Source organism: Coregonus clupeaformis, chromosome 18 (genome assembly GCF_020615455.1).
Source record: "Coregonus clupeaformis isolate EN_2021a chromosome 18, ASM2061545v1, whole genome shotgun sequence".
NCBI lineage: Eukaryota > Metazoa > Chordata > Actinopteri > Salmoniformes > Salmonidae > Coregonus > Coregonus clupeaformis.
The window spans coordinates 42,362,147-42,375,628 of NC_059209.1; the positions used below are offsets into that span (position 1 = coordinate 42,362,147).

Sequence of the window (13,482 nt, forward strand, 5' to 3'; positions counted from 1 at the left end):
AAGCCAAATCAAGAGCAATTCAGATTGTATTTTAAATATTTGACATTACAGTATGTGCTTTAAATGTACAGTAACATCATCCACTGACCTGTATGCTGAGCCTAATGTGACGCTCTTCTCTCACCACTACAGGCTGACCCATGGAATAACCACGTGTGGAAGGTCAACAGTGGGACACCCACCAAGAAAAGAACCATCGGCTTCAAGAAACTGGCCAAGTGAGTACAGAGATAGAGAGGTCCTTTCATAAGGCCTTAGGACAACATTATAATTCACCTAGATTGGAGTTAGAGGTCGCCGTTGCAGTCCTGCTCGCTGTTTATGTAGACTGAAGTACACACTTGTTTCCTAATCCTACATTTGGCACTAATAAAGAACTGCTACTAAATACAGCGTGTTAATTATATTATAGGATGGCTGGTCGAGTCATGTCGATGTATCCTCCCTTTGCTCTTCTTATTTTTTGTTGTGTCTCCATGAATGTGATGAGACGAGGTAGTGGTGCAGACAGGGAGGGAGCTCATCTACTCAACAGTGATGAGACGAGGTAGTGGTGCAGACACTGGGATGGAGCTCATCTACTCAACAGTGATGAGACGAGGTAGTGGTGCAGACAGGGAGGGAGCTCATCTACTCAACAGTGATGAGACGAGGTAGTGGTGCAGACAGGGAGGGAGCTCATCTACTCAACAGTGATGAGACGAGGCAGTGCTGCAGACACAGGGGGGGAGCTGATCTACTCAACAGTGATGAGACGAGGTAATGGTGCAGACAGGGAGGGAGCTCATCTACTCAACAGTGATGAGACGAGGTAGTGGTGCAGACAGGGAGGGAGCTCATCTACTCAACAGTGATGAGACGAGGTAGTGGTGCAGACACAGGGAGGGAGCTCATCTACTCAACAGTGATGAGACGAGGTAGTGGTGCAGAAACAGGGAGGGAGCACATCTACTCAACAGTGATGAGATGAGGTAGTGGTGCAGACACAGGCAGGGAGCTCATCTACTCAACAGTGATGAGATGAGGTAGTGGTGCAGACACAGGGAGGGAGCTCATCTACTCAACAGTAATGAGACGAGGTAGTGGTGCAGAAAGGGAGGGAGCTCATCTACTCAACAGTGATGAGACGAGGTAGTGGTGCAGACACAGGGAGGGAGCTCATCTACTCAACAGTGTTGAGAGGAGGTAGTGGTGCAGACACAGGGAGGGAGCTCGTCTACTCAACAGTGATGAGATGAGGTAGTGGTGCAGACACAGGGAGGGAGCTCATCTACTCAACAGTGATGAGACGAGGTAGTGGTGCAGACAGGGAGGGAGCTCGTCTACTCAACAGTGATGAGACGAGGTAGTGGTGCAGACAAGGATGGAGCTCATCTACTCAACAGTGATGAGATGAGATAGTTGTGCAGACACAGGGAGGAAGCTCATCTACTCAACAGTGATGAGACGAGGTAGTGGTGCAGACACATTGAGGGAGCTCATCTACTCAACATTGATGAGACGAGGTAGTGGTGCAGACACAGGGAGGGTGCTCATCTCCTCAACAGTGATGAGACGAGGTAGTGGTGCAGACACAGGCAGGGAGCTCATCTACTCAACAGTGATGAGATGAGGTAGTGGTGCAGACACAGGGAGGGAGCTCATCTACTCAACAGTGATGAGATGAGGTAGTGGTGCAGACACAGGGAGGGAGCTCATCTACTCAACAGTGATGAGACGAGGTAGTGGTGCAGACAGGAGGGAGCTCATCTACTCAACAGTGATGAGACGAGGTAGTGGTGCAGACACAGGGAGGGGAGCTCATCTACTCAACAGTGTTGAGACGAGGTAGTGGTGCAGACACAGGGAGGGGAGCTCGTCTACTCAACAGTGATGAGATGAGGTAGTGGTGCAGACACAGGGAGGGAGCTCATCTACTCAACATTGATGAGACGAGGTAGTGGTGTAGACACAGGGAGGGAGCTCATCTACTCAACAGTGATGAGACGAGGTAGTGGTGCAGACAGGGAGGGAGCACATCTACTCAACAGTGATGACACGAGGTAGTAGTGCAGAAACAGGGAGGGAGCTCATCTACTCAACAGTGTTGAGACGAGGTAGTGGTGCAGACACAGGGAGGGAGCTCGTCTACTCAACAGTGATGAGACGAGGTAGTGGTGCAGACACAGGGAGGGAGCTCATCTACTAAACAGTGATGAGACAAGGTAGTAGTGCAGAAACAGGGAGGGGAGCTCATCTACTCAACAGTGTTGAGATGAGGTAGTGGTGCAGACACAGGAGGGAGCTCGTCTACTCAACAGTGATGAGATGAGGTAGTGGTGCAGACACAGGGAGGGAGCTCATCTACTCAACAGTGATGAGACGAGGTAGTGGTGCAGACAGGGTGGGAGCTCATCTACTCAACAGTGATGAGACGAGGTAGTGTTGCAGACACAGGGAGGGAGCTCATCTACTCAACAGTGATGAGACGAGGTAGTAGTGCAGAAACAGGGAGGGAGCTCATCTACTCAACAGTGTTGAGACGAGGTAGTGGTGCAGACACAGGGAGGGAGCTCGTCTACTCAACAGTGATGAGACGAGGTAGTGGTGCAGACAAGGAGGGAGCTCATCTACTCAACAGTGATGAGATGAGGTAGTTGTGCAGACAGGGAGGAAGCTCATCTACTCAACAGTGATGAAACGAGGTAGTGGTGCAGACACATTGAGGGAGCTCAAATACTCAACAGTGATGAGACAAGTTAGTGGTGCAGACACAGGAAGGGAGCTCATCTACTCAACAGTGATGAGACGAGGTAGTGGTGCAGACACAGGGAGGGAGCTCATCTACTCAACAGTGATGAGACGAGGTAGTGGTGCAGACACAGGGAGGGAGCTCATCTACTCATCAGTGACGAGACGAGGTAGTGGTGCAGACAGGGAGGGAGCACATCTACTCAACAGTGATGAGATGAGGTAGTGGTGCAGACACAGGGAGGGAGCTCATCTACTCAACAGTGATGAGATGAGGTAGTGGTGCAGACACAGGGAGGGAGCTCATCTACTCAACAGTGATGAGACGAGGTAGTGGTGCAGACAGGGAGGGAGCTCGTCTACTCAACAGTGATGAGACGAGGTAGTGGTGCAGACAAGGATGGAGCTCATCTACTCAACAGTGATGAGATGAGATAGTTGTGCAGACACAGGGAGGAAGCTCATCTACTCAACAGTGATGAGACGAGGTAGTGGTGCAGACACATTGAGGGAGCTCATCTACTCAACATTGATGAGACGAGGTAGTGGTGCAGACACAGGGAGGGTGCTCATCTCCTCAACAGTGATGAGACGAGGTAGTGGTGCAGACACAGGCAGGGAGCTCATCTACTCAACAGTGATGAGATGAGGTAGTGGTGCAGACACAGGGAGGGAGCTCATCTACTCAACAGTGATGAGATGAGGTAGTGGTGCAGACACAGGGAGGGAGCTCATCTACTCAACAGTGATGAGACGAGGTAGTGGTGCAGACAGGGAGGGAGCTCATCTACTCAACAGTGATGAGACGAGGTAGTGGTGCAGACACAGGGAGGGAGCTCATCTACTCAACAGTGTTGAGACGAGGTAGTGGTGCAGACACAGGGAGGGAGCTCGTCTACTCAACAGTGATGAGATGAGGTAGTGGTGCAGACACAGGGGAGGGAGCTCATCTACTCAACAGTGATGAGACGAGGTAGTGGTGCAGACAAGGAGGGAGCTCATCTACTCAACAGTGATGAGATGAGGTAGTTGTGCAGACAGGGAGGAAGCTCATCTACTCAACAGTGATGAAATGAGGTAGTGGTGCAGACACATTGAGGGAGCTCAAATACTCAACAGTGATGAGACAAGTTAGTGGTGCAGACACAGGAAGGGAGCTCATCTACTCAACAGTGATGAGACGAGGTAGTGGTGCAGACACAGGGAGGGAGCTCATCTACTCAACAGTGATGAGACGAGGTAGTGGTGCAGACACAGGGAGGGAGCTCATCTACTCAACAGTGATGAGACGAGATAGTGGTGCAGACAGGGAGGGAGCACATCTACTCAACAGTGATGAGATGAGGTAGTGGTGCAGACACAGGGAGGGAGCTCATCTACTCAACAGTGATGAGATGAGGTAGTGGTGCAGACACAGGGAGGGAGCTCATCTACTCAACATTGATGAGACGAGGTAGTGGTGTAGACACAGGGAGGGAGCTCATCTACTCAACAGTGATGAGACGAGGTAGTGGTGCAGACAGGGAGGGAGCACATCTACTCAACATTGATGAGACAAGGTAGTGGTGCAGAAACAGGGAGGGAGCTCATCTACTCAACAGTGATGACACGAGGTAGTAGTGCAGAAACAGGGAGGGAGCTCATCTACTCAACAGTGTTGAGACGAGGTAGTGGTGCAGACACAGGGAGGGAGCTCGTCTACTCAACAGTGATGAGACGAGGTAGTGGTGCAGACACAGGGAGGGAGCTCATCTACTCAACAGTGATGAGACAAGGTAGTAGTGCAGAAACAGGGAGGGAGCTCATCTACTCAACAGTGTTGAGACGAGGTAGTGGTGCAGACACAGGGAGGGAGCTCGTCTACTCAACAGTGATGAGATGAGGTAGTGGTGCAGACACAGGGAGGGAGCTCATCTACTCAACAGTGATGAGACGAGGTAGTGGTGCAGACAGGGTGGGAGCTCATCTACTCAACAGTGATGAGACGAGGTAGTGTTGCAGACACAGGGAGGGAGCTCATCTACTCAACAGTGATGAGACGAGGTAGTAGTGCAGAAACAGGGAGGGAGCTCATCTACAAGGTTGAAATGGTGCAGACAGGAGGGAGCCGCTACTCAACAGTGATGAGACGAGGTAGTGGTGCAGACAAGGAGGGAGCTCATCTACTCAACAGTGATGAGATGAGGTAGTTGTGCAGACAGGGAGGAAGCTCATCTACTCAACAGTGATGAAACGAGGTAGTGGTGCAGACACATTGAGGGGAGCTCAACTACTCAACAGTGATGAGACAAGTTAGTGGTGCAGACACAGGAAGGGAGCTCATCTCACTCAACAGTGATGAGATCGAGGTAGTGGTGCAGACACAGGGAGGGAGCTCATCTACTCAACAGTGATGAGACGAGGTAGTGGTGCAGACACAGGGAGGGAGCTCATCTACTCATCAGTGACGAGACGAGGTAGTGGTGCAGACAGGGAGGGAGCACATCTACTCAACAGTGATGAGACGAGGTAGTGGTGCAGACACAGGGAGGGAGCTCATCTACTCAACAGTGATGAGATGAGGTAGTGGTGCAGACACAGGGAGGGAGCTCATCTACTCAACATTGATGAGACGAGGTAGTGGTGTAGACACAGGGAGGGAGCTCATCTACTCAACAGTGATGAGACGAGGTAGTGGTGCAGACAGGGAGGGAGTACATCTACTCAACATTGATGAGACAAGGTAGTGGTGCAGAAACAGGGAGGGAGCTCATCTACTCAACAGTGATGACACGAGGTAGTGGTGCAGACAATGAGGGAGCTCATCTACTCAACAGTGATGAGACGAAGTAGTGGTGCAGACACAGGGAGGGAGCTCATCTACTCAACAGTGATGAGACGAGGTAGTGGTGCGACAAAGGGAGGGAGCTCATCTACTCAACAGTGATGAGACAAGGTAGTGGTAAAGACACAGGGAGGGAGCTCATCTACTCAACAGTGATGACACGAGGTAGTGGTGCAGACAAGGATGGAGCTCATCCACTCAACAGTGATGAGATGAGGTAGTGGTGCAGACACAGGGAGGGAGCTCATCTACTCAACAGTGATGAGACGAGGTAGTGGTGCAGACAGGGAGGGAGCTCATCTACTCAACAGTGATGAGACGAGGTAGTGGTGCAGATAAGGAGGGAGCTCATCTACTCAACAGTGATGACATGAGGTAGTGGTGCAGACAGGGAGGGAGCTCATCTACTCAACATTGATGAAACAAGGTAGTGGTAAATACAAGGAGGGAGCTCATCTACTCAACAGTGATGAGAAAAGGTAATGGTGCAGACAGGGAAGAAGCTCATCTACTCAACAGTGATGAGACGAGGTAATGGTGCAGACACGGAGGGATCTCATCTACTCAACAGTGATGAGACGAGGTAATGGTGCAGACAGGGAGGGAGCTCATCTACTCAACATTGATGAGACTAGATAATGGTGCAGACAGGGAGGGAGCTCATCTACTCAACAGTGATGAGACAAGGTAATGGTGCAGAAGGGAGGAAGCTCATCTACTCAACAGTGATGAGACGATGTAATGGTGCAGACAGGGAGGGAGCTCATCTACTCAACAGTGATGAGACGAGGTAATGGTGCAGACAGGGAGGGAGCTCATCTACTCAACAGTGATGAGACGAGGTAATGGTGCAGACAGGGAGGGAGCTCATCTACTCAACAGTGATGAGACGAGGTAGTGGTGCAGACACAGGGAGGGAGCTCATCTACTCAATAGTGATGAGACGAGGTAATAGTGCAGACAGGGAGGGAGCTCATCTACTCAAGAGTGATGAGACGAGGTAGTGGTGCAGACACAGAGAGGGAGCTCATCTACTCAACATTGATGAGACGAGGTAGTGGTGCAGACACAGGGAGGGAGCTCATCTACTCAACAGTGATGACACGATGTAGTGGTGCAGACAAGGAGGGAGCTCATCTACTCAACAGTGATGAGATGAGGTAGTGGTGCAGACACAGGGAGGGAGCTCATCTACTCAACAGTGATGAGACGAGGTAGTGGTGCAGACAGGGAGTGAGCTCATCTACTCAACAGTGATGAGACGAGGTAGTGGTGCAGATAAGGAGGGAGCTCATCTACTCAACAGTGATGAGAAAAGGTAGTGGTGCAGACAGGGAAGGGAGCAGATCTACTCAACAGTGATGAGACGAGGTAATCGGTGCAGACAGGGAGGGAGCTCATCTACTCAAGAGTGATGAGACGAGGTAGTGGTGCAGACACAGAGAGGGAGCTCATCTACTAAACAGTGATGACACGAGGTAGTGGTGCAGACAAGGAGGTTGCTCATCTACTCAACAGTGATGAGATGAGGTAGTGGTGCAGACACAGGAGGGAGCCCATCTACTCAATAGTGATGAGACGAGGTAGTGGTGCAGACAGGGAGGGAGCTCATCTACTCAACAGTGATGAGACAAGGTAGTGGTGCAGAAACAGGGAGGGAGCTCATCTACTCAACAGTGATGAGATGAGGTAGTAGTGCAGACACAGGGAGAGAGCTCATCTACTCAACATTGATGAAACAAGGTAGTGGTAAAGACAAGGAGGTAGCTCATCTACTCAACAGTGATGAGAAAAGGTAGTGGTGCAGACAGGGAAGGAGCTCATCTACTCAACAGTGATGAGACGAGGTAATGGTGCAGACAGGGAGGGATCTCATCTACTCAACAGTGATGAGAAGAGGTAATGGTGCAGACAGGGAGGGAGCGCATCTACTCAACAGTGATCAGACAAGGTAATGGTGGAGACAGGGAGGGAGCTCATCTACTCAACAGTGATGAGACGAGGTAATGGTGCAGAAGGGAGGGAGCTCATCTACTCAACAGTGATGAGACGAGGTAGTGGTGCAGACACAGGGAGGGAGCTCATCTACTCAACAGTGATGTTACGAGGTAGTGGTGCAGACAGGGAGGGAGCACATCTACTCAACAGTGATGAGACAAGGTAGTGGTGCAGAAACAGGGAGGGAGCTCATCTACTCAACAGTGATGAGACGAGGTAGTGGTGCAGACAGGGAGGGAGGTCATCTAAACAGTGATGAGACGAGGTAGTGGTGCAGACACAGGGAGAGAGCTCATCTACTCAACATTGATGAAACAAGGTAGTTCTGCAGACACAGGGAGAGAGCTCATCTACTCAACAGTGATGAGAAAGGGTAGTGGTGCAGACAGGGAAGGAGCTCATCTACTCTACAGTGATGAGACAAGGTAGTGGTGCAGACAGGGAGGGAGCTCATTTACTCAACAGTGATGAGACGAGGTAGTGGTGCAGACAGGGAGGGAGGTCATCTACTCAACAGTGATGAGACGAGGTAGTGGTGCAGACAGAGGGAGAGAGCTCATCTACTCAACATTGATGAAAAAAGGTAGTTTTGCAGACACAGGGAGAGAGCTCATCTACTCAACAGTGATGAGAAAAGGTAGTGGTGCAGACAGGGAAGGAGCTCATCTACTCTACAGTGATGAGACGAGGTAGTGGTGCAGGCAGGGAGGGAGCTCATCTACTCAACAGTGATGAGACGAGGTAATGGTATAGACAGGGAAGGAGGGAGCTCATCTAATCAACAGTGATGAGACGAGGAAGTGTTGGAGACACAGGGAGGGAGCTCATCTACTCAACAGTGATGAGATGCGATAGTGGTACAGACAGGGAGTGAGGACATCTTCTCGACAGTGATGAGATGAGGTAGTGGTGCAGACAGTGAGGGAGCTCATCTACTCAACAGTGATGAGACGAGGTAGTGGTGAAGACACAGGGAGGGATCTCATCTACTCAACAGTGATGAGACGAGGTAGTGTTGCAGAAAGGGAGGGAGCTCATCTACTCAACAGTGATGAGATGTGGTAGTGGTGCAGACACAGGGAGGGAGCTCATCTACTCAAGAGTGATGAGACGAGGTAGTTGTGCAGACACAGGGAGAGGGCTCATTCACTCAACAGTGATGAGACGAGGTACTGTTGCATAAAGGGAGGGAGCTCATCTTCTCAACAGTGATGAGATGAGGTAGTGTTGCAGACACAGGGAGGGAGCTCATCTTCTCAACAGTGATGAGCAAGGTAGTGGTGCAGACACAGGGAAGGAGCTCATCTACTCAACAGTGATGAGATGAGGTAGTAGTGCAGACAGAGATGGAGCAGATCTACTCAACAGTGATGAGACGAGGTAGTGGTGCAGAAACAGGGAGGGTGCTCATCTACTCAGCAGTGATGAGACGAGGTAGTGGTGCAGACACAAGGAGGGGAGCTCAAATACTCAACAGTGATGAGACGAGGTAGTGGTGCAGACAGGGGAGGGAGCTCATCTACTCAACAGTGATGAGACGAGGTAGTGGTGCAGACACAGGGAGGGAGCTCATCTACTCAACAGTGATGAGACAAATTAGTGGTGCAGATAGGAAGGAGCTCATCTACTCAACAGTGATGAGACGAGGTAATGGCGCAGACAGGGAGGGACTCATCTACTCAACAGTGATGAGACGAGGAAGGAGCAGACAGGAGGGAGCTAGTGGTGCAGACACAGGGGAGGATCTCATCTACTCAACAGTCGATGAGACGAGGTAGTGGTACAGACAGGGAGGGAGTTCATTTTTGACAGTGATGAGAGAGGTAATGGTGCAGACACAGGTAGGGATTTCACTCCACTCAACAGTGATGAGACGAGGTAGTGGTGCAGAACGGACGGAGCCTTCTACTCAACTGTGATGAGACGAGGTATTGCTGCATAAAGGGAGGGAGATATTCTCAACAGTGATGAGATGAGGTAGGGGTGCAGACAGGGAGGGAGGGAGCCCATCTAATCAACAGTGATGAGACAAGGTAAAGTTGCAGACACAGGGGAGGGAGTTCATCTACTCATCAGTGCGATGAGACGAGGTAGTGGTGCAGACAGGAGATACGGAGAGGAGGTTGATAAAGGGAAGAGATATTCTCAACAGTGAGATGAGGTAGTGGTGCAGACAGGGAGAGAGGGAGCTAATCTAACTCAACAGTGACGAGAGGGTAGTGGTGGACACAGGAGGGAGCCATCTACAACATGATGAGGTAGTGGTAGAGACAGGGAGGGAGTCATCTTCTCGACAGTGATGAGACGAGGTAATGGCTGCAGAACTGGGAGGGAGCTCATCTACTCAACAGTGATGAGACGAGGTAGTGGTGCAGACAGGAAGGAGGGAGCTCATCTAATCAACAGTGATGAGACGAGGTAGTGGTAGACAGGGAAGGAGGGAGCTCATCTAATCAACAGATGAGAGAGGTAGGGGGATAGAAGGGAAGGAGGGAGCTCATCTAATCAACAGTGATGAGACGTGGTGAGTGGTGGGACACATAGGGGGAGCATATCAGACAGTGATGAGATGAGATAATGGTACAGACAGGGAGTGAGGTATTCTCGACAGTGATGAGATGAGGTAGTGGAGCAGATAGTGAGGGAGCCATTAGTCAACAGTGATGAGACGAGGTAGTGGTGAAGAAAAAGGGAGGGATCATCCACTCAACAGTGATGAGAGAGGTAGTGGTGCAGAAAGGAGGGAGCCATTATCAACAGATGAGATGAGTAGTGGTACAGAACAGAGAGGAAGCCATGTACTCAAGAGTGATGAGACGAGTAGTGGTGCAGACACAGGAAGGGAGCTATCCACTCAACAGTGATGAGAGAGGAATGGTACAGACAGGGAGGGAGATGAAGGATGAAACGAGGTAATGGTGCAGACAAAGGGAGGGGAGTTATCTACCAACAGTGATGAGAAGGTTGTGGTAAAGACGGGAGGGAGGGAACTTCTCACACTGAGACGATGTAGTGGTGCAGACACAGGAGGGAGCTCATCCACTCAACAGTGATGAGACACAGAAGTGGTGCAGAAACAGGAAGGGAGCATCCATCAACAGGATGAGATGATGTGGTGGTGCAGACACAGGGAGGGAGCCTGATCACGGACAGAGATGAGATGAGGAGGTGCAGACACAGGGAGGGAGCAATCCACTCAACAGTGATGAGACAAGGTAGTGGTGCAGACAGGGGGTGAGGGAGCCCACTCATCCACAGTATGAGAAAAAGTGGTGCAGACAGGAGGGGAGGAAGTCATCTACTCGACAGTGATGAGAAGAGGTAGTGGTGCAGACACAGGGAGGGAGCTCATCTACTCAACAGTGATGAGATGAGGTAGTGGTGCAGACACAGGGAGGGGAGCTAATCTACTCAACATTGATGAGACGAGGTAGTGGTGTAGACACAGGGAGGGGAGCTCATCTACTCAACAGTGATGAGACGAGGTAGTGGTGCAGACAGGGAGGGAGTACATCTACTCAACAGTGATGAGACGAGGTAGTGGTGCAGACACAGGAGGGAGCTCATCTACTCAACAGTGATGGGACGAGGTAGTGGTGCAGACAGGATGAGGAGCTCATCTACTCAACAGTGATGAGACGAGGTAGTGGTGCAGACAGTTAGGGAGGGAGCTCATCTAACTCAACAGTGATGAGACGAGGTAGTGGTATAGACAGGGAAGGAGGGAGCTCATCTAATCAACAGTGATGAGACAAGGTAGTGGTATAGACAGGGAAAGAGGTAGCTCATCTAATCAACAGTGATGAGACAAGGTAGTGGTGGAGACACAGGAGGGGAGCTCATCCACTCAACAGTGATAAGATGAGATAATGGTACAGACAGGGAGAGAGATTCTCGACATGATGAGATGAGGTAGTGGTGCAGACAGTGAGGGAGCTCATCAATCAACAGTGATGAGACGAGGTGAGAGGTGAGACACAGGGTGTGAGTCATCACTCAACAGTGATGAGATGAGATAATGGTACAGACAGGGAGGGAGGATTCTCGACAGTGATGAGATGAGGTAGTGGTGCAGACAGTGAGGGAACTCATCTAGTCAACAGTGATGAGACGAGGTAGTGGTGAAGACATCAGGGAGGGATCTCATCTACTCAACAGTGATGAGAATAGGTAGTGGTTGCAGAAAAGGAGGGAGCTCATCTACTCAACAGTGATGAGACGAGGTAGTGGTGCAGACACAGGGAGGGAGCTCATCCACTCAACAGTGATGAGATGAGGTAGTGGTGCAGACAAGGATGGAGCTCATCTACTCAACAGTGATGAGACGAGGTAGTGGTGCAGCACAGGAGGGAGCTCATCTACTCAACAGTGATGAGACGAGGTAGTGGTGCAGATAGGGAGGGAGCTCATCTACTCAACAGTGATGACATGGAGGTAGTGGTGCAGACAGGGAGGGAGCTCATCTACTCAACATTGATGAAACAAGGTAGTGGTAAATACAAGGAGGGAGCTCATCTACTCAACAGTGATGAGAAAAGGTAATGGTGCAGACAGGGAAGAAGCTCATCTACTCAACAGTGATGAGACGAGGTAATGGTGCAGACACGGAGGGATCTCATCTACTCAACAGTGATGAGACGAGGTAATGGTGCAGACAGGGAGGGAGCTCATCTACTCAACATTGATGAGACTAGATAATGGTGCAGACAGGGAGGGAGCTCATCTACTCAACAGTGATGAGACAAGGTAATGGTGCAGAAGGGAGGAAGCTCATCTACTCAACAGTGATGAGACGATGTAATGGTGCAGACAGGGAGGGAGCTCATCTACTCAACAGTGATGAGACGAGGTAATGGTGCAGATAGGGGAGGGAGCTCATCCACTCAACAGTGATGAGACGAGGTAATGGTGCAGACAGGGGAGGGAGCCCATCCACTCAACAGTGATGAGACGAGGTAGTGGTGCAGACACAGAGAGGAGCTCATCTACTCAACAGTGATGAGACGAGGTAATGGTGCAGACAGGGAGGGAGCTCATCTACTCAAGAGTGATGAGACGAGGTAGTGGTGCAGACACAGAGAGGGAGCTCATCTACTCAACATTGATGAGACGAGGTAGTGGTGCAGACACAGGGAGGGAGCTCATCTACTCAACAGTGATGACACGATGTAGTGGTGCAGACAAGGAGGGAGCTCATCTACTCAACAGTGATGAGACGAGGTAGTGGTGCAGATAAGGAGGGAGCTCATCTACTCAACAGTGATGAGATGAGGTAGTGGTGCAGACACAGGGAGAGAGCTCATCTACTCAACAGTGATGAGACGAGGTAGTGGTGCAGATAGGAGGGAGCTCATCTACTCAACAGTGATGAGAAAAGGTAGTGGTGCAGACAGGGAAGGAGCAGATCTACTCAACAGTGATGAGACGAGGTAACGGTGCAGACAGGGAGGGAGCTCATCTACTCAAGAGTGATGAGACGAGGTAGTGGTGCAGACACAGAGAGGGAGCTCATCTACTAAACAGTGATGACACGAGGTAGTGGTGCAGACAAGGAGGTTGCTCATCTACTCAACAGTGATGAGATGAGGTAGTGGTGCAGACACAGGGAGGGAGCTCATCTACTCAATAGTGATGAGACGAGGTAGTGGTGCAGACAGGGAGGGAGCTCATCTACTCAACAGTGATGAGACAAGGTAGTGGTGCAGAAACAGGGAGGGAGCTCATCTACTCAACAGTGATGAGATGAGGTAGTAGTGCAGACACAGGGAGAGAGCTCATCTACTCAACATTGATGAAACAAGGTAGTGGTAAAGACAAGGAGGTAGCTCATCTACTCAACAGTGATGAGAAAAGGTAGTGGTGCAGATAGGGTAGGACTCATCTACTCAACAGTGATGAGAGAGGTAATGGAGCAGAAGGAGGATCATCAT

The 13,482-nt window shown here is 50.5% G+C and overlaps 1 protein-coding gene across 1 annotated transcript in view; it reads left to right on the top strand.

Annotated features, from left to right (window-relative positions):
• LOC121530778 (nitric oxide synthase, brain-like) overlaps positions 1–13,482 on the top strand; it is a 90,436-nt gene that overhangs the window by 43,429 nt on the left and 33,525 nt on the right. Inside the window, exon 12 of the mRNA XM_041836008.2 lies at positions 133–218. Within this exon, the coding sequence (XP_041691942.1) occupies positions 133–218 (86 nt within the window). The remainder of the gene's footprint in view (positions 1–132; positions 219–13,482) is intronic.